Source organism: Myxocyprinus asiaticus, chromosome 48 (genome assembly GCF_019703515.2).
Source record: "Myxocyprinus asiaticus isolate MX2 ecotype Aquarium Trade chromosome 48, UBuf_Myxa_2, whole genome shotgun sequence".
Classification (NCBI taxonomy): Eukaryota; Metazoa; Chordata; class Actinopteri; order Cypriniformes; family Catostomidae; genus Myxocyprinus; species Myxocyprinus asiaticus.
In genome coordinates, this window is record NC_059391.1 from 26,279,279 (window position 1) to 26,301,941 (window position 22,663).

Sequence of the window (22,663 nt, forward strand, 5' to 3'; positions counted from 1 at the left end):
CTCAGAGCTCCTTGGTTGAGCGTTCCAATTTCTCCCATTCATTTAAATAGGAGTGACCCTTCAGTGACCCGTAAGCTTCCTCAGTGGAATAATAGTTGTAAAGAGGCGTGCCAATAATGATCACAATGACTACAAATTAGGGGTGTAAATCGGACGTTTCATCACGATACGATATTATATAGATTCTCTTGACCTGCGATCCGATATTTGCCGATACTTCAAAGTCTGTCGCGATTCGATTTCGAATTGATTCGATCCAGGGCCCTGCGATCAATATTCCGATATTACGTGCCTATTTTACACAATCAATGACATTTTTCTTTGCCCTCAAATGCAACCAAAATATAATTTGAATATTTTATTGAGCTCTCTGAAAAGTGCAAATTTAGTATCCACACTGGGACATCCACAACAAATTAAGGTACATCAGATGTTTAAAAAAATTATACAGATAATAATATAAAAAATAACGTCACACACAAGTGATCATCAATCCAATTCAAAGTACTTACATACCCATGACTTGTTTCCAACTATCCGTGCTATCTGTGGTTTTTGGCTACAACTTCCACAGTTGTAATGAAAAAGTCTGTTGCAGTTAACTGGGATAAATGTTAGTAAGGGTGTTGATGTGTAGATGTGTAGTCTTATAACTGATGCTGGAGCTGAGCAGGTGTTTCTCTTTCCCTCGTTAGTGCTGTTCAGAATGTGGGCGTTGTCAAGATGTTTCATATGATGGTCGAACTGCTCCATGGCTCTATAAAATAGTAAATTCTCATGTCAAATTCAAATGGGTCGCATGCGCAACGATATCGATGGAAGCCCGAATTAACTGCGCATGTGAGCCACTCTGTGTTTGTCACGAGAGCTCGCCCGGTTGACGTGCTCGCTCTGATCCTGTCACTGGAACTCACGTTTCACGGGAAGCCTGGTTGATGCGTGCGCACGCAGCACAGATAGCAGAGCACAATTTGGCTTCAAAGACCCCGTGCACATCCGTGTCCCACATGAAAAGCATATTTAGCACTCATAAAGTGAAATTAATGTAATAAGGTTGCTTCATCACCTTACGGAAATGCGTATGGACGTGGATGACATGAGAGTATTTTTCTTATTTTCTCCCCTTTTCTCCTCAATATGGAATGCCCAATTCCCAATGCACTCTAAGTCCTTGTGGTGGCGCAGTGACTCGCCTCAATCTGGTGGTGGAGGACGAATCCCGTCAATCCGCGCATTTTATCACGTGGCTTGTTGAGTGCTACCGCGGAGACCTAGTGCATGTGGAGGCTCATGCTATTCTCTGTGGCATCCACGCACAACTCACCACGCACCCCACGGAGAGTGAGAACCACATTATAGCGACCACGAGGTGTTTAACCCAATGTGACTCTACCCACCCTAGCAACCGGGCCATATTGGTTGCTTAGGAAGCCTGACTGGAGTCACTTAGCATGCCCTGGATTTGAACTTGTGACTCCAGGTGTGGTACTCAGTGTCTTTACTCGCTGAGCTACCCAGGCCCCCCTGACATGAGAGTATTAAAATAAAGGTACATCTTAAAAAAAATTCTATATCGATATTTACGTGTTTTATCAATAACATTGGATCGTTGGTTATTGGATCAATGGATCGTTTCACTCATACTACAAATGTTATTCTTTTTTGCTCCTTTAATTTTTAAAATGGAGGTAAAATAGTTTGGCCTGTCTCTAAGGCTTATTCTATTATGCATATACATTTACACTGAAATTTGATGTTGACAACAAGAAAAGTTGAAAAAAGGGCATAGATTTGGCTTGTACTTTGGGGGGGTTGCAGTGTGAAGAATTTACATGTTTCCATCAATCATTGTATAAATATTGGGGGAATTGTACTTGCTTGTTTTGATTATTGGGGGGGTTCACTCTCCCCCATCCACCCTAGAAACTACGCCCCTGTGTGACTATTTGACAACACATTCACACATCTGCAATCCAGTGTAGATGGAAACGGGGCAAAAAATTACTCCATGTCCATTATAAAGTTATTTTACTAAAGTTTTAAAAACAAATAGAAGTAAAACATGATTTAACACAGTGCTGAGATCGTGAAGATCTGCATCCTTCATTCACTCTGTGAAATGTCACACCCCACCGTCACGCGCCGGACGAAATTACCTCTCCCGTGAAATCTAACAGTAAAACTAAAGTGGAGAGATGCTGGTTAAACAAATCATACACGCAACAGGCTTTATTGATAGCCAAATTCACCAACTTTAACAAGTGATGTTGTTATGAAGATACGCGTTTTCAATAACTTGGCGGTAATATAATGAAGTGCCGCAGATAAAAATAGCGCGCGCAGGTTTAAGCCTCTTTAAGACGCCTCGCGCAGATGGTTGGAAACAGAAACACTCGAGCTCTAAGATGAAGATATCCTGACTGAAAACTTTAGTGTAAATGGAAATAACGTGCGAAAAGCGATGATTGCAGTTGCCCATGTGTTTTTACCTAAAGAACTTCAAATAAAGGGACGCAACCTGTCGAAGGCGCGAAAGAGTTCCCATCCCGCGCGAAGACAAGAAATCGTGTCAGGAAGAAACGTGTTTTATCGGTGTGTTTTATCAAATGATTCCCAGATGACAGGTTATTATAGTGGCAGACATGCCAGCCAACCTCACCATCTCCAACCACACCACGAACTACAACTTCCCAGCGCTCATATTCGGGATTTTATTGATTATTTTCATCATATGTGGGAACGTTCTGGTGTGCCTGAGCGTTTACACTGAGAAAGCGCTGAAAACTACAACCAACTACTTCATAGTCAGTTTGGCTGTTGCAGATTTGTTCTTGGCTGTGCTGGTTCTGCCACTGTTTGTGTACGCAGAGGTGAGTGAATGACATTAATATTAACACAATATTTTGTATAATAATAATAATAATGTTTAGTGTTATAATAATGTGTGCCTAAATGTCTAGTTAAAACATTAAGTTCTGTTTGGGACACAAGGCAAGTTGGTCTGCCAGTGATATTAACCAGCTTAAACAGCTTATACTAGTTCAGCAGCTTTGCCCATCTTAAACCAGTTAGGTCTCATCCTTGAAATTAAAGGAACATTTTGGGTTCAATACAAGTTAAGCTCAATCGACAGCATTTGTGGTATAATGTTGATTACCACAAACATTAGATTAGACTCGTTTTCTTGAAAAAAAAAACAACAACAAAACAAAAAACAAAAAACATGTGGGTTACAGTTAAGCACAATGGAAGTCAATGGGGCCAATCTGTAAACGTTAAAATACTCACTGTTAAAAGTATAGCCACAAGACATAAACAATATGCATGTTAACATGACTTTAGTGTGCTAAAATCACTTACTAACCTTTTGTGTGTGTGTCTGTCTGTTTGTGTGTGTCTGTTTGTGTGTGTGTGTGTGTGTGTATGTGTGTGTGTGTGTGTGTATGTGTGTGTGTGTGTTTGTGTGTGCTTGTGTATGTGTGCTTGTGTGTGGTTGCGTTTGTGTGTGTGTGTGTGCTTGTGTGTGGTTGCGTTTGTGTGTGTGTGTGTTTGTGTGTGCTTGTGTTTGTGTGTGTGTGTGTGTTTGTTTATGTCTGTGCTTGTGTGTGTGCGGTTGCGTTTGTGTGTGTGTGTGTGTGTGTGTGTGTGTTTGTGTGTGCTTGTGTTTGTGTGTGTGCTTGTTTGTTTGTGTGTGTGTTTGTTTGTGTGTGTGCGTTTGTGTGTGTTTGTGTTTTTGTGTGTGTGTGTGCTTGTGTGTGTACGTTTGTGTGTGTGTGTGTGTGTGTGTTTATGTGTGTGCATTTGTGTGTATGCGTGTGTGTGCTTGTGTGTGTGCGGTTGCGTTTGTGTGTGTGTGTGTTTGTGTGTGCTTGTGTTTGTGTGTGTGCTTGATTGTTTGTGTGTGTGTTTGTTTGTGTGTGTGCGTTTGTGTGTGTGCTTGTGTGTGTACGTTTGTGTGTGTGTGTGTGTGTGTTTATGTGTGTGCATTTGTGTGTATGCGTGTGTGTGCTTGTGTTTGTTTGTGAGTGTTTGTGTGTGTGTGTGTGTGTGTGCGTTTGTGTGTTTGTGCATGTGTTTGTGTGTGTCTGTGTGCGTTTGTGCGTGTTTGTTTGTGTGTGTGTGTGTGTGTGGGCAGGTTTAAGTGGTTTACGAGGAGTTTTTTTAGGTTACAAACTGGTAATTACAAGGGTATTATGCTATAAATGTGGTTTATGAGGACATTACTAGTGTCCCCATAATTTGAATTGCTTAAAAAAACATACTAAACGATGTTTTATTGAAAATGTAAAAATACAGAAAGTGTTTTGTGAGGGTTAGGTTTAGGGTTAGTGGATAGAATCTATAGTTTGTACAGTGTAAAAATCATTATGTCTATGGAGAGTCCTCATATTGATAGCTGTACCAACAAACAACTTTACAGCTCAAATAATACACACATTTTAACAGCAGAATTAATGTAAGTGCTTTTGTGAAATTATAAGATTAATATTTATGCCTTTAAACTCTCAACAAATTGGCCCCATTCACTTCCATTGTAAGTGTTTTTTGTTTTTTAAGAAAAAGACGTTCAGATCGAAATTATTTTGGTAACACTTTACAATAAGGTTCCATTTGTTAACATTAGTAAACAGCATTAGTTAACATGAACTAACAATGAACAATTCTTTCACAGCATGTATTAATCTTGGGTAATGTTAATTTCAACATATATTAATTAATACATTTTTAAAATCAAAAGTTGTAGCCTATGAACTAACAATGAACAATTGTATTTTTATTAACTAACATTATCAACTATTAGAAAATGCATGATACCTAATGCATTAGCTCATGTTAATGAATTGAACCTTATTGTAAAGTGTCCCATTATTTTTTTGAGGTAATCAACATCATGCCACAAATGCTGTTGACTGAGCTTCACTTGTATTGAACCCGGTATGTTCCTTTTAAGGTCTTTTTTTTTTTCTTTTTTTCAGCAGGTAAGTCTATTATTCTGAAATATGATCTGGCAACCAGTAATTTGGGCATTAGAAGCACCTCCCTTACAAAAAGCAACTGTTTTGATAGTTTTATTGATATAGTTTTGGACAATATCGATATCTAGAAAGCAGGGTGGCCGACGGCTGATATAATGCCAAAAATATATTATTAAATGCAATATATAAATAAAATATATACCGTCTAATGGCAGCAAATAAGATGTTAGCCTACACAAAGTGACTGAATTGAAATAAACACTATGCAAAAAGAAATTGTGCATTACTAATGGTGTATTGGCACAAACAATGGATACCATTGTAATTTGATCATTTACTTGATTGTAATTAAACACTTAATCCATCTGATCACCTTTGACAATGCTTCCTCAACATCCATAATAGTACGAAACCAATTTGGCATCAATGGTCAATTGTTACTTTTGTGTGAAACACTCTGCAGACATGATTTCAAATCTGGTATGTGCAATGGTCCCAACTCCCTCCTGCTGAGATGGTCTGTCTGAGCCAGAACCGGACATCATAAACACACACCACACAATACACATTGTTTATATCACCCCGGGACGTGGGCATCGGGTCTGAGAGGCTTCCACTAGGAAGGCCAAAAGGTCCTCCAAAATAACTACTGATTGGACATTCCATACCAGCATCGAGGCTACAGTGTCCCTCAGACTGGGTTCTTAGGGCCCCGACAGCTGGGACGAGGTCACCGGCTATCACTTCAGATGAAGACATGGAGGAAATAACCTCCTGTGAGTCAGCCATGACTTAATTACAATTTTACATGAGCCCCCTTACCACAGTCTCATGGTTTGCACTTGTTTAGCGAATGTGGGTCGTTGGCATGGAGGAGAAGCTATTACCAAAAAGCAATTAAGAATCTGCCCTCTTCTCCAGGCCAGTAATTTAAATGCCATTAAATCCTCCTCTCCGCGATATGTGTATCAGCTACTAAATAACCCATCAGCTTGAGAGCACATGTGGTGTGTGTGTGTGTGTGTGTGTATGTGTGTGTTGTTTTGACAACGGCAAACTAATGGGGAAATTAAGGTTTCATACCCAGTAGGTCTGTGGTGCCACTGAAAACAAGCAGTTCAAGGGTGGTTAAAGATGACAGAGAGGGATGGGAATTGAGCGCTATAGTGACCACACAGTTTTCCAGCAGCTTTGATTTCAGAAGTATTTTTCCATTCATTTTCTCCATAGGGATTTCAGAGAATTCTTTATAAAGAGTAACAAGGCATGAGCCAAATCAGCCATCCCCAAGATAATCTCAACATTACAAACTTTGAATTAAAGCAAAAAGTATTTGAAAAATCTGAAAAAAGACAAAGGTACAAGACTGTGCACGTAAAGGAATATTCCACTTTCAATACCAGTTAAACTCAATTGACAGCATTTGTGGCATAATGTTGATTACCACAAAAATTCATTTAGACTCGTCCCTCCTTTTCTTTAAAAAAGCAAAAAACTGGGTTACATTGAGGCACTTACAATGGAGGTGAATGGGGGCCAATCCGAAAACGTTAAAATACTGTTTCAAAAGTATAGCCACAGTACAAGACATAAACAATATGCATGTTAACATGATTTTAGAGTAATAAAATCACTTACTAACCTTTTCTGTGAAAAGTGATGTCTAATTTTATAACTTTGCTGCCATGATGATGTAACGCTGTAGCCTAAATCTTAAAACCTAAAAACGATGATTTAAACAACTTTACAGCTCAAATAATACAGGAGTTGTAACAGAAGAATTAATGTAAGTGCTTTTATAAAATTATAAGCTTCAGATTTCTGCCTTTAAACCCTCCAAATATTGGCCCCATTCACTTCCATTGTAAGTGCCACACTGTAACCTTGATTTATATATATATTTATTTATTTTTAAGAAAATGAGGGATGTTTCAAAATAATTTTTTGAGGTAATCAACATTGTCACAAATGTTATCGATTGAGCTTAACTTGTATTTAACCTAAAATATTCCTTTTAATGAGGAATATTCTAATAACAATGAGCTACAATCCCATGATGCATTATGAATCTCATAATAAAATATAAAACTATTGACTTATAGTCATTTATTATAAAACAATACATTTTATGTATTAGTTAATTATATAACAAAAGTGATATTCGCTGTGATAGTTCTCTCTGTTTCAGTTCCAGGATGGGGTTTGGTCCCTGAATATGACCTTATGTGATGGACTGATGACCATGGATGTGATGCTTTGCACCGCCTCGATATTTAACCTCTGTGCTATCAGCATCGACAGGTGGGTCTGACCTGATGCTTGCTGACTGAGACCTGTTTCATACATTGTTTTAAAGGAGTTCCCATGTATGCTTTTTGTTTTTATAAAAAAAATATTTTTGTGAAGAAATTAATACAGAGGTACAATTTATATTTGTTTACAAAACTACAGTACTGTGCAAAAGTTTTAGGCACTTGTGAAAAATGTTGCATAGTGAGGATGTCTTCAAAAATAATGCCATAAATAGTTTTCATTTATCAGTTAATGTCATACAAAGTCTAGTAAACATAAAAAAGCTAAATCAATATTTGGTGTGACCACCTTTGCCTTTAAAACAGCTCCAATTCTCCTAGGTACACCTGGACACAGTGTTTCTTGGTTGTTGGCAGATAGGATGTTCAAAGCTTCTTGGAGAATTCACCACAGTTCTTCTATCTATTTAGGCTGTCTCAATTGCTTCTGTCTCTTCATGTAATCTCAGACTGACACGATGTTCAGTGGGGAGTTTTGTGAGGGCCATGACATCTGTTGCAGGGCTCCCTGTTCTTCTATTCTAATCTTTTCTATTTGCAAAAGTAATGTTTGGGAGTCTAAAATGTATTGATATAAATAACCATCTTAAGACAAATGCTTTTGTGAAGCATCTTATGTGCCTAAGACTTTTGCACAGTACTGTAATTTCAAGCAATTAAGTGTTAACCTTTACATTAAAAGGTTTTAATGTCATGAGATATATTAATTCAGTCCAACATGTCTAAATTTAGAATTGGTCAGTTATGCTGCATGCATGGCCTATTTTTGCTGCACATTGCAACAGAAAATATGAAAACATTGCGAAAATGCCCTGTAAACCTATTTATCGACATAGTCTTGTGCAATATTTCAGTAAATATGACTGAATCCTGACCATTTATGTTACTTTTTGGGTTCCATGAATATTATTTACCATTTGAATGTAAATGCGGTCCTCATGTATATTAGATTTTATGACGATCATGTTTGTAATAGTTCTCAAAGACCCACTTCCAATAACTATTTTATAATAGGGCTGATCTCAATGCAGCAACCGTGGGGAGTAACTACTGTAACTGAAAGTAGCGACATTACTAACATTTTTTAGTAGCGTGACAGTAGTTCAGCTATTTTTACAGTACTCTAGCTTTTCCAGTAACAAGCTACGTTTTCGTCACATTTTTCACATTGTATTACACACACAGAGCGCTGGGAAATCCAAATAATTTAAGCAAAACGGTTCTTTGGACAAATAATGTAAATAAACCGCTTAAAAACGATTCACTTATCTTCAGTTCGTTTTAGTAAGTCGGTTGTTCTGATGTATATGAATATACATTCACATAATACGAACTAATTCACATAAATGATTCACTGATTCACTTGAAAGGGACTTTGCCATAAATCTCTGTCTTCTTTTTTGAAGCAAAATATTTAGTTATCACTATATTTCAGCTTGGTTTTCTACTTTAGTTTTATTAGTATATCTTTTTTTATTACCCAATTTGGAATGGCCAGTTCCCAATGCGTTTTTAAGTCCTTGTGGTCGCGTAGTGATTTGCCTCAATCCAGGTGGCTGAGGACAAATCCCAGCTGCCTCTGTGACTGTCAACCCGCACATCTTATCACATGGCTTGTTGAGCGCGTTGCCACGGAGACATAGTGCGTGTGGAGGCCTCACGCCATCCACCGCGGCATCCATGCACAACTCACCACGCACCCCACCGAGAACAAACCACATTATAGCGACCATGAGGAGGTTACCCCATGTGACTCTACCCTCCCTAGCAACCAGGCCAGTTTGGTTGCTTAGGAGACCTGGCTGGAGTCACTCAGCACACCCTGGGATTCGAACTAGCGAACTCCAGGGGTGATAGCCAGCGTCTTTACCACTGAGCTACCCAGGCCCCTATTAGTATATCTTTAGCATGCATTCATATGTTTAATTTAATGTTGTCACCTTAATTTTGATCAGTAATGCCACGCAAACTAACTTGTCAGAAATTCCGATAATAATCTAAAAAAACTTAGTTTTTTATAAATCTTTTTAAATAGCTTTAATGTAGTTAGCTATGTTTTTTAGTATCTCGAAATGTAGCTTACTACTACTACTACTTTAAAAGAGTACTGTATCTTTACTGTAGTGTAACTACTTTAAGTTATGAGTAAGTTGTAACTTGGGAAGCTACAGTTTTAAAAGTAGCTTCCCCCACACTGGTAGTGACACAGAAATCACTTTATTTTCTCTATAGACTCTCCATCCAAAGCACACATGCTTCAGATGCTAGATGTGTTAAATGGGCCTTACATTTGATGCTTGAACTCACTTGGGACAGGGATGAGAGTGTCCAATTCACAACGTACACTTGATTTTACACTGATGTAACTGTTCACAGCAAGGTTTTTTTACTGGCAAGTGTGAGGGTTCACCACAGGTGGCGTTTTTAATTGTTGAAATGATGAAACAGCATGTATAATGAAGGGCCCTCCTGCTATGATTAAAAGAGAGTCGAGATAGATAGAGAAAGCGATATATCTATCTGTATGTGTGCAGAATAACTAAATGCCATTATTAAGTTGCCAACATTATCTCGGAATTACTCCTGATTCCTCATTTGGACACTCCTTCGCTATCGCACCATCCTTGGCCTGATGATTTGAGTCAACGGCAGAGTCATTAACTCCCCCCCGCCGTTCTGTGAGACTCAGCAGAAGGTGTTTTGAGAGCTTAATGAGATATATGCTCAGGATGGCACTCTCTGGAGGTACAGCAGCATGAAACTTATTATGCACGGAACGGCTGCACATGCACCACTTGGCAGGACTGTCCACACTATCAACATGAAGAAGCAATTTGTGGAGTAGATACAAACTGGATGCTGTGTTTGATCTGTGTGTACAGCTACATGCGGCCAGAGTTGTTAGACACATGCGTTGGTGGTGCCTCGGAGTAAAATGCTGGGCTTGCTCTTATTTACAATCTTAGGGGCCGTTCAAACCAAACGTGTTGTTGCGTCTATCTGTGCTGTTTTTTAATTGGTTTTCAAAGTAAATACTCGCTAGATGGACGTCTTTGACCATTGCACCATGTCTTCCTGTTTGTTCAGCATTTTAGAAGTTGAAGAACTTCAACTTTTAAACATGTGTCTCAAGACACCTGCGTTCTGTTTCATTCTTTGTGCTGGGCAAGAACACGTTCGGTTTGAATGGCCCCCCACTTGGCCCAATCATAATAGTACATGGCTTTTTCTGCCACTAATGTGTAAATTATACACAGCATTACCTGTTGTTCCAGTTTAGTGTAAATGTAAATAATGTTTATTTTCCATCAGCCTAATTGTGAAAAGTTCGAGTTAATACAATTATAAGGGTGAATCTCACACACACACACACACACACAAAAAAAACTTTCCAGGTCACGTTTACCCCCAAAATCAGAAGGAAAAAAAATTCAGATTCTGTTTTTCATAAAGAAAATTAAGTCTGTTTTTAAGACCATTATGATATTTTGAGATCATGTCATTTAAGCAAAATTTCCTCAAAAATTCTTATTACTGTAATGCATTGTAATGTTTTGTCTGCAGTTTTTTGTAATTCCCTTTATTTTTAATGGTGATTCTCAACACCGTAATACAGTATGTATTTATTTTATTATTTAAATGAGTATAAACTACTGTTAGAACAACAAATACTTCCATTATGTTCAAATACTTTGGTGGGGGGGAATTTGTCTAAAAACATTTTTGTCATAATTTACTCACCCTTATGTCGATCCAAACCCATATGACTTTCTTCCGAGGAACACAAAAGTAGAAGAAAGGTGAACTCTAGCATGCAAATAATGTTACAATGCAAAATTATCTGTTCATTGGCACCATATTATAAAAGACACAAGGGTTGGATATGTGGAATATTATCTGATTAGCAGTTGAGAGTACAGGGTAATATCAGGTCAACAGATAATTGGGTTAACTCAATTAGTGAATTAGAGATTCAACCAGTGGCTTAGCTAGTTTATATGGCCAATTAAAGGCTAAAAAAGGAAGGTGTCCACCAGAGCAAGAGGGTTTTTAAATGGGAATTAAAACATTTTTAGTAAGTGTTCTGTTGCATGAACTCTTTTAATGTCCCGTTTGCTGCAGGTTCATCGCCGTGTCTATCCCTCTTAATTACAACCGCAAACACGTGGACCAGCGACAGATTGTCCTGCTTTCTGCCACATGGATCCTGGCCTTAGCCGTGGCCTCCCCCGTGATATTCGGAATCAACGACGTCCCTAACCGGGACGACAGCGAATGCAAATTGGAGGACAACAACTATGTGATATACTCCTCCGTCTGTTCGTTTTTCGTGCCATGCCCCATCATGCTGTTGCTGTATTGCGGAATGTTCCGGGGACTGAGGAACTGGGAGGAGGCACGGAAAGCCAAGCTGAGGAGCAGCATGCAGGCCTGCAAGAAGCTCCAGGAGGCCGCCGCGTCGCTGCAACCTATGGCTGGCTTGCCGCCACCTCTGCCCCCCGTAATCGTGAAAGACCTCAAAGATATTTCCCTTGAAGAACTGGATCAGGATCAGTATCCAGATGATGGCCCATATCAAGCGAACTGTAAGGATGGAGGAGTGTCCATGCTTGCCTACCCTAGTGGGAGCAACAATGAAGATCAGAACCAGAACCGGCACAGGAAGAGTGCAAAGATAAATGGAAGGGAGAGGAAAGCCATGAGGGTACTTCCTGTTGTAGTAGGTAAGTTGGTTGTAATTAGTGGTGCTTGCTTTTACATGGCGCCACTATTACTATTTAGCCAAAATTCCTAACCCAGTTCTTCTTATGCCAAAATTTTGTCGTGTAAATCATCCTGCACTTTTTGTTGGACACCCATGAATGAGGTGTCAAATCAACCAGCTTAATAAGGAAAGTTGGGCTAAGATTTTTATGAGTGATCAGATGTACAATGTTCGCCCAGCGGCCAAAAAAAACAGCCAACATATCCTGTGGACTTAACATTCAAAACTGAAAAGAGTGATTATATCGCCGGATCTAAATGTTATACAGACTTGGGGGTGAGCTCATTTGACCTGGACTTGTGAGTCAAAGTGAAAGTGGAGAGAAAGGGATTGAGCTTCAAGCTTTTCTATGACTGTGTGTGCGTATGTGTGTCTTATCTATGGTGTGTTACTGTATGTGTGTTGTGTGTGTGCATGTGTGTGTGTGTGTGTGTGTGTATGTCTTCAGCCAAGAGCCTTGAGGCCTTGGCGGTTTGCTTCTGGTTATCTAGTGTCTGCTAGTGAATCCCACACATACTATGTGGAGAAGTACAGCAGTGAAAAGACTACAGTCTAAGCACAGTATGTTTTTAGAAAAATAGTATACATAGAAAAATTGCATATACCACATAATAGGAAAAATAGCATATACCACATTTTCCCCCCTCTTAAATTTTTTTTTTAACCACTCCACAGATTTCATATTAGCAAACTATAGTTTTGGCAAGTCGTTTAGAAAATCTACTTTGTGCATGACACGAGTAATGTTTCCAACAATTGTTTACAGACAGATTGTTTCACTTATAATTGACTATATCACAATTCCAGTGGGTCAGAAGTTTACATACACTAAGTTAACTGTGCCTTTATGCAGCTTGGAAAATTCCAGAAAATGATGCCAAGCCTTTAGGCAATTAGCCAGTTAGCTTCTGATAGGCTAATTGGAGTCAATTGGAGGTGTACTTATGGATGTATTTTAAGGCCTACCTTCAAACTCAGTGCCTCTTTGCTTGACATCATGGGAAAATCAAAAGAAATCAGCCAAGACCTCAGAAATAAAATTGTGGACTCCACAAGTCTGGTTCATCCTTGGGAGCAATTTCCAAATGCCTGAAGGTACCATATTCATCTGCACAAACAATAGTACGTAAGTATAAACACCATGGGACCATGCAGCCATCATACCGATCAGGAAGGAGACACATTCTGTCTCCTAGAGATGAACATAGTTTGGTGCGAAAAGTGCAAATCAATCCCAGAACAACAGCAAAGGAGCTTGTGAAGATGCTGGTGGAAACAGGTAGACAAGTATCTATATCCACAGTAAAACAAGTCCTATATCGACATAACCTGAAAGGCTGCTCAGCAAGGAAGAAGACACGGCTCCAAAACCGCCATAAAAAAGCCAGACTACAGTTTGCAAGTGCACATGGGGACAAAGATCTTACTTTTTGGAGAAATGTCCTCTGGTCTGATGACAGAAAAATTGAACCGTTTGGCCATAATGACCATTGTTATGTTTGGAGGAAAAAGGGTGAGGCTTGCAAGCCTAAGAACCCCATCGCAACCGTGAAGCAAGGGGTGGCAACATCATGTTGTGGGGGTGCTTTGCTGCAGGAGGGACTGGTGCACTTCACAAAATAGATGGCATCATGAGGAAGGAAAATTATGTGGATATATTGAAGTAACATCTCAAGACATCAGCCAGGAAGTTAAAGCTCGGTCGCAAATGGATCTTCCAAATGGACAATGACCCCAAGTGTACCTACAGAGTTGTGGCGACATGACTTAAGGACAACAAAGTCAAGGTATTGGAGTGGCCATCACAAAGCCCTGACCTCAATCCGATAGAAAATTTGTGGGCAGAATTTAAAAAGCGTGAGCGACCAAGTAGGCCTTCAAACCTGACTAAGTTACACCAGTTTTGTTTGGAGGATTGGGCCAAAATTTCCAGCAACTTATTGAGAAGCTTGTGGAAGGCTACCCAAAACGTTTGACCCAAGTTAAATAATTTAAAGGCAATGCTTCCAAATACTAACAAAGTGTATGTAAACTTCTGACCTGCTTGGAATGTGATGAAAGGAATAAAAGCTGAAATAAATAATTCTCTCTACTATTATTCTTACATTTCACATACTTAAAATAAAGTAGTGATCCTAACTGACCTAAGACAGGGAATATTTTATACGATCAAACATCAGGAATTGTTTAAAACTGAGTTTAAATGTATTTGGCTAAGGTGTATGTAAACTTCTGACAGTGGTGCTAACAACTGCGCCAGTACTTTGAACACTCAACCGAACATGTTTGTTAACCCATTCTCAATTGTTGTGGCCAATCGCTTGCAGGCAGTGGGTTTGGCACCGTGTCCCTCATATGTTTGATCAAATCTGTTAGGTTAGAAGAAACAACATGATGTATTGACCATCTTACATACTCCTTTTTGCTGTGAGTATGTCAAGTACCCATTTCTCCTAAGCTAGTACAATAATGAAAATTCTTGAACCTTGAAGAGTATGACCACTCTTTGGTATTCGTAAATAGTTTATGACCAGTGACTATAAGGTGACCTGTTTTTTGAGTGTACTTTTGGCCACACAAAATATTTAGTCCATAAATTTAATTCCCACAGATGCCCCACTTCTGGAATCTGAACTGCCTTTGAGCAGCCCACGGCTACTATGCATGGATCAGTTGGCAGCCTTGCAAGCAGAGTTGCGTCCTGTGGAAATTCCACGAAACCTGGCCTGGTGAAATGCCACCCAACAATTTTGATCTGGAGATCAGGCTAGTGGGTTCCCCAGTGGAGGCCTTGGTCATGGGATGTCGAATTCGTGTCTGATATTGTCATTCAGCCACTGTACTTAATTCATCAGATACCTGTGACACAGAAGACATACCAAAGATAAGCAGTAACTGTATCTTATCAATGCTATCCGGGGTCATGGAGGGGTGGAGCCATTTCACCGCCTATCGTTCCGCAGCATTGGATAGGGACTAAATTGTGTGATGGTGAGTTGTTCAGTCTTCACCCTTGGGTGGCCCCTCCTGCACTAAAAGGAAGAGTTATTTCCTCAGGCTCCCTCACTCTTGGCCTGTAATGCTTTGGGCGGAACGACAGTGTGAGGCATGGGTCTGCCTAGCTTTCCCCATTAGTTTTACTGCTGTTGGCGTTATTAATAGAATGGTGTATGGTCCCTCCCATCGGTTGCTTTTTACTTTTAATAATTTTACGTAGACCTGCTGTCCTGGTACGTAATTATGAGCCATCGTGTTAGTTTTGACCGGCTCTAACGATTTAACGTTTCCGGCTTCATCTAACAGACGATACTGTATTGTATTGATTGATGGGGATTTGCACGGCCTAATACCCCCCCCCCCCCCCCCCCCCCAAATCAAAGCAGAAGTAAATCAAAGCACTTCACATCGTCTGCAATGGTTCTCCGATCTGAGAATTGCTCAGAAATTATGCTTGCTGAGTTGTGAAATGTATTTTTAGTGATTCACTGCAGTGCAATGAATGTGATCCTGTAGATTTGATCCTACCTTGAATTTTAAAATATATTGTGGCCTCAAAAATATTTGGACACTTATGCCACATTTAAAAATGTCTGAATGTCTTTGCATTATATGACAAAATATCAAACCAGGTGGCATTTATTTAGAAGCAAAACATTTTAGAAAAAAACATTTGTTATACAATATAACAGTAGATAAACTGTTCAAAATAAAGAAAAATTACTTATAAGATCACCCCCAAGTCTCTATGATAGTTTGGTCTCTAGATATCGCTTAGGTTTCTTCTTTCATATAAAGGCTAGGATATACATAGTTTTTCCACGTGTTGTTCCATCTTGCGCACGGGCGAGCGCTCAGCCTTTTTATAGTACTGTATACTCTTGGACGCAAGCCCATACAGATGCATTCGACACGTGAACTACAACTGCTTTGTGATACTCCATGATACAGCACGCACTGTGACATACTACCAGCACGTGGAAAACCAAAGTATACTTTGGACTTAATTAAATATTTAGGGTTAAATATAAGTTAAGCTTAATCAACAGCATTTTGTGGCATAATTTTGAATACCACAAAAGTTCATTTCGACTCGTCCCTCCTCTTTAAAAAAAAAAGCAAAAAAACAAAAAATCTGGGTTAGAGTGAGACTTACAGTGGAAGTGATTGGGGTCAATTTTTGGGTGTTTAAAGGCAGAAATGTGAAGTTTATAATTGTATAAAATCACTTACATTAATTCTTCTGTTAAAACTTGTGGATTTGGCAATTTTATCAGGGTTTACAGCGTTACATCGTCATGGCAATGAAGTTGTAAAACTGGTTATAACTTTCAACATAAAAGGTTAATGAGTGAATTTATCACACTAAAATCATGTTAACACACATATTGTTTATGTCTTGTGGCTATACTTTGAAACAGTGAGTATTTTAATGTTTCCGGATTTGTCCCATTCACTTCCATTGTAAGTGCCTCACTGGAACCCAGATTTTTGTGTTTTTTAAAGAAAAGGCAAAATACATTTTTGTAGTAAAGAACATTTTGCCACAAATGCTGTCGATTGAGCTTAACTTGTATTGAACACAGAATATTCCTTTATGTGTAAGGGATTTTTTCACCCATTTTTTAGAGAAAGGAAATTTGAGAACTGCATTTGACTTGCATCGTTTGGATGAGCATCACAGCTCAGTGTGTCGAAGCACGTTAACCGCTAGACTATGGCTTCGAAAATAAATACATCTTTGAAGTTTTTAAAAGTTTGCTTTTCGTTTTGACTCACCTTTCACATTCTCATTTGTATGTCTCCAGGTGCCTTCCTGTTCTGCTGGACACCATTCTTCGTAGTACACACGATGAGGGCGCTCTGCGAGGAGTGCGACATCCCCAGCTACGTCATCAGCATAGTGACCTGGCTGGGCTATGTCAACAGTGCCCTTAACCCTATTATCTACACTGTCTTCAACACAGAGTTCAGAAAGTTCTTTCGGAAGTTCCTGCCGACTCTGCCCAATTGCTGCTAGCCTGAACTTGCTCTTCGCTAACGGGTTGCGAACAAACGAACAAAACAAAAGTGTAAATAAACCAGATAAAATACAGCATGTTTTATAACACAAATATAAAAGTAAGGCTATAATGCACTAAGATGTTTCCTGCCATTATGTTTTACTTTTAATTTTGTATGTTTACGTTTTGCGAGCTGACATCAAAGGGCCTCATTCATGAAACACAAAGAAAGAACTTCTTTGTAAATCATTTGTAAAATCATTCTTACGTATTGGTGCATCCATAAAAATAAGAGCAGAACCAATTTCTCTGTAAATAGTTCATAAAATCATTCTTGCGTAAATTGTTGCGTTCTTGAAACATAAGATAAACTAATTTCAGTGTAAATTGTTCATAATTTCATTCTTATGTAAATTGCTGGATCCATAAAATACGAGTAGACAAAATTTATCTGTAAATTGTTCATAAAATCATTTTTTTTCTCCCCAATTTGGAATGCCCAGTTCCCAATGCACTCTGTATCCTCGTGGTGGCGTAGTGCCTTGCCTCAGTCCGGGTGGCGGTTGCCTCCGCGTCTGAGACTGTCAATCTGCGCATCTTATCACATGGCTTGTTGAGCGTGTTACCGCAGAGACATAGCACCTGTGGAGGCTTCATGCTATTCTCTGCGGCATCAACACATAACTCACCACACACCCCACCGAGAGCGAGAACCACATTATAACAACCACGAGGAGGTTACCCCATGTGACTCTACCCTCCCTAGCAACCGGGCCAATTTGGTTGCTTAGGAGACCTGGCTGGAATCACTCAGCATGCCCTGGATTTGAACTCATGACTCCAGGGGTGGTAGGCCCCATTCTTAAAATCATTCTTACGTAAATTGGTGCATCCATAAAAATAAGAGCAGAACACATTTTCTGTAAATCGTTTGTAAAATCATTCTTAAGTAAATTGCTGCGTTCATTAAACATGAGCATAACAAATTTCAGTGTAAATTGTTCGTAAGATCATTCTTACGTAAATTGGCGCATTCATAAAACACAAGTAGAGCAAATTTCTCTGTAAATCGTTTATAAAGTCATTCTTAAGTAAATTGTCGCATTCATGAAATATGAGCAAGACAAATTTCAGTGTAAATTGTTCGTAAGATCATTCTTTTCATTTATTTATTTTGTATCCCCTTCCCAATTTGGAATGCCCAATTCCTACCACTCAGTAGGTCCTCGTGGTGGTGCGGTTACTCACCTCAATCTGGGTGGCAGAGGACAAGTCTCAGTTGCCTCCGCTTCTGAGACTGTCAATCCACGCATCTTATCACTTGGCTCATTGTGCACGACACCGCGGAGACTCACAGCATGTGGAGGCTCATGCTACTCTCCGCGATCCACACACAACTTAACACACATCCCTTTTAGGGGCAGTGGTGGCTCAGCAGTTAAGGCTCTGGGTTACTGATCAGGAGGTTGGGGGTTCAAGTCCCAGCACTGCCAAGATGCCACTGTTGGGCCCTTGAGCAAGGCCCTTGACCCTATCTGCTCCAGGGGTGCCATATCATGGTTGACCCTGCACTCTGACCCCAGCTTAGCTGGGACATGTGAAAAAAAAAAATAATTTCACTGCAAGTGTACAATGTGTGAAAAATAAATACAATTATTTAAAAAAAAATTATAATTATTGAGAGCGAGAACCACTAATCGCAACCACAAGGAGGTTACCCCATGTGACTCGACCCTCCCTAGCAACTGGGCCAATCTGGTTGCTTAGGAGACCTGGCTGGAGTCACTCAGTACACCCTGGATTCAATCTTACGATTTCAGGGGTGGTAGTCTCGTAAGATCATTCTTAAAACTTTTTGTTTATAAAATGATTCTTGCATCAATGGAAATACCTTTTGTTGTTTACATGTGAGAGCATCAAAGTAACATGGACTAATGCGAAAATACAGAATGGTTTTACAAACAAATTTTTTTCTTGTGTTTCATAAATGAGGTCCAATGTACGCTTTGAAGCTTCTATGACAGCAATGTCTGTGGAAATGTCATTTATGATGACCTCTCTTTGCCATTACTGCATTCTCATGTGGTACATGGAGTAGCATGCCCGCGGTTCATGAGCCTAGGCATCACACACAGGGCGTTCATTTAGTATCCAGTTGCACTGACTTTCATCTGAGAAATCAATGTTTTTCACAGACAAGAACAATTTTGTGCTGATGTCTGAGTAATAGAAGATAATAGGATACAATTACAAGCCTAATCTAAAAGAAGACATCAGGATGAGTGACATCATGAATGCCAAGAACTAAGAAGATTACTACCAAGAGTTGAACTTAAGGTGACAGTGAGCATGACACTAATGTGGTGGATGCAGCTGGAAACGAAAAGGCGAATGCTAACTTTATTTAGACAATTGAAAGAATGACTTTTAGTGTTCCCAATGTTATTGATGCTAAGGATGACAGTTTTAGCAGCAATTAAATGAATAAACAATCCAATTTCAGGCATGGAGCGAGTTAACCAAGTTGAAGAAAGAATCTCCAATGTGGACACTAAACAATTGCTACGTTAATTTCTCCAACGATGCATAGTACCATAGTGGTAAAGCAGTGAGTTTTGTCGTTGTACGGGAAAAACACAGAACAAATTCCTATGTAAATAATTTGTAAAACCAGTTATACGTTATGTTCATGAAAATTGTTTGTAAAATCACTCTGACGTTAATTGTCACATTCATGAAACTTGAGCAGAACAAACCTAGTGTATGTTGTTTGTAAAAACCATTCTTACATTGTGAGATTCATAAACATGGACAGAACGAATTCCTATGGAAATTGTTTGTAAAATCATTCTTGCATAAATTGTTGCATTCATGAAACATTAGCAGAACTAATTTCTGTGTATATTGTTCGTAAAAACAATTTTTGCGTAAACTGTCGCATTCTTAAAGGGATAATTCACCCAAAAATGGTGTAGGTGAGAAACAGAACAATAAGTCCTTTTTTCTCTAAATCTCCACTTTCACATCTGAAAGTGAAAGTTAAAGTAGAGATTTAGGGTAAAAAAAAAGGACTTAAATATTGTTCTGTTTCTCACCCACACCTATTATATCACTTTTGAAGTTATGGAATGCTTTTATGCTGCCTTTATGTGATTTTTGGAGCTTCAAAGTTCTGGTCACCATTCACTTGCATTGTATGGACCTACAGAGTTGAAATATACTTCTAAAAATCTTCATTTGTGTTCTGCAGATGAAAGAAAGTCATACACATCTGGGATGGCATGAGGGTGAGTAAATGATGAGAGCTTTTTCATTTTTGGGTGAACGATCCATTTAAATATGGACAGAACGTAAATCATCGTTAGGTTATCTGTCGCATTCATAAACACGGGAAAAAAAATATTTGTGTAAATTGTTCATAAGATCATTCTTACGAAAATTTTTGCATTCAGGAAACATGAGCAGAACATGTTGCTGTGTAAATAAATGAACTACCAATCCAATTTCAGCCATTAGTGGAGCAAGTTGGCTAAGCCAGTGTGAAAACTGAGTCATTGAAATCTAAAGTGGTCGATCTGCAATAAAAAAAAAACAGTGGAAATGTCAGAGCACATTGATGATCTAGAGAAAAAGTCAAGCGATTAACTAGCTGTGCGATATTTAAAGGAGAATTTTCTATCATGTTTAATTATTAGCAGTCTTATCAAAACACATAACAAGGGTTTCCTCCCCTTATCTCACCCCCCACCAAAAAAACCAACATTAAAAAGTTTCTTTAAAGTAAAGCCAGGAGTGATATCAAGGTCAAGCGGAGATAGTGATGTGTCCTTCTGCAGCACAGGATGCGAGTGTATTTTATGATGCTTTTAAATGAGACTCGTCCAAACTTATTACGCTCAGAAAACCACAACGGCAGCGGCTGTCTGTACAGGTTCATTCCACCCACTCTCTGCCCATGCAAAAAAAGATGGAGACCTGTCAAAGGACACTTGCGACAACTGGCAGATATCAAGCAGTCACAGTGTGACCACAACATAAGTAGGTGCATAATATGGTGCCACAGTGAACAAATGAGTTCCATCTCCTACTGTAAATTTTGACCAACCGTCCCACAGCACGGCGATGGTTTAGGCCAGTCAGTTTGCTTTCTTTTCCCCCTCAAAAAAATGCGACCAAATTTGTGATGAAAATGTCTAAGGGCTTTTATTGTCCCACGAGGTTAAAATATTACCTCTCCCTGAATTATAAACTGCCTTCCTCCCATTAAAGTTTAATTCCAGGGTCACCACAGCCAAAAATAAACCTTTACATATTCATCGAGTCATTGATGCTGGAATCTCTCTCCCTGAAAATGCAATTGAGCAGCATCTCCCCCAGAGAAGAGCTGTATAGAGCCCGAAATAACAAAACAAAAATACCCCCCTTATTACTAACATGTCTGAATGGGCTTTTTAAATGTCAGTGTCAATTAATGTCAAATCTCAACAGGTTTCGACACTAATAACTTTGACAGCGATCCATCTTTCTTTTAAGGAGAGATAGTTCTGTGAAACACAATGTTAGGTATAATGTCAGAGCTGCTCTTTTCTATACAATGAAAGCATTTAATGACTAGGGGCTGTCAGAAGACAAAAAAGGCATCCATATGGCTCATGTGCTATATTTACAGTCTTCTGAAGCCAAACGATAATTTTGTAAGAGGAACAAGACCAAAATTTAAGTAATTATTCACTGAAAATCTTGCACTACGCCATAATTTTCAAATCTCGTGTTTGCGTTTGAGTGTATTTGTATGTGCGTTTGAAGGCGCTTCAGTCCAGATTTGATGTCAGTTATGCTGAACGTCTTTGATCTCGCATGCTGTACAAAAAAGCAATCCAGATGTCTACAGATTACCAACATATTACTAGTTACTTCTCTAAAATTGTAATCAGATCAATTTAGAGCACAATGCATATGGACTACTACTTCTTTGTCCTTTTTGGATCTTGACAACCCCTGGTCACTATATGCGGGTATATGGTTTTGGGTGAACTATGCCTTTAAAGAAACATGGGCAGAACACTTGAAGATCTACAAAGATAGAGTAACTTCCAGAATGTTTATATTGTCCTGTTTGTCCTAGACAGTTATAAACTCTCATGGGAGATTTTTTTCCTATATCAGATTTTTAAGAGAGCAATATAAAAGGTCCGACCTTGATATGAGAACACATGTCAAGAAAGATGAGAGACAGGCAGCTAGAGAGAGAGAGAGAGAGAGAGAGAGACTAGAAGTACAAAGATTGAAAGTACAGAGACCTTTCATCCAGAACCTCAATTGATGACTGAATTTAAAGGAATGTTCTGGGTTTAATACATGATAAGCTTTATCGACCGCATTAATGGCATAATGCCCATTACAACAGAAAGTAATTTCGACTCATCCATCGTTTATTAAAAAAAAAAACATGTCAAACATCGTGGTTACAATGAGGCACTCATAAATGGAAGTGAATGGGGCCAGTCCATATGAACGTTTCTAAAAGTATATCGACAATACGTAAACATTATACGTGATTTTAGGGTGATAAAATCGCTTATCTTAATACGATAAATGCTGTAGTGTCGT

General features: G+C 39.0%; 1 protein-coding gene across 1 annotated transcript; it reads left to right on the forward strand.

Moving 5' to 3' along the window:
- Positions 1 to 2,393: 2,393 nt before the first annotated feature.
- LOC127437270 (D(4) dopamine receptor-like) lies at positions 2,394 to 19,913 on the forward strand. The gene is made up of 4 exons (XM_051692095.1): positions 2,394 to 2,870; positions 7,165 to 7,277; positions 11,411 to 12,012; positions 16,859 to 19,913. The coding sequence occupies exons 1-4, from the start codon at positions 2,643 to 2,645 to the stop codon at positions 17,068 to 17,070; spliced, it is 1,155 nt and encodes a 384-aa protein (XP_051548055.1). The 5' UTR covers positions 2,394 to 2,642; the 3' UTR covers positions 17,071 to 19,913.
- The last annotated feature ends 2,750 nt before the right edge of the window (positions 19,914 to 22,663 follow it).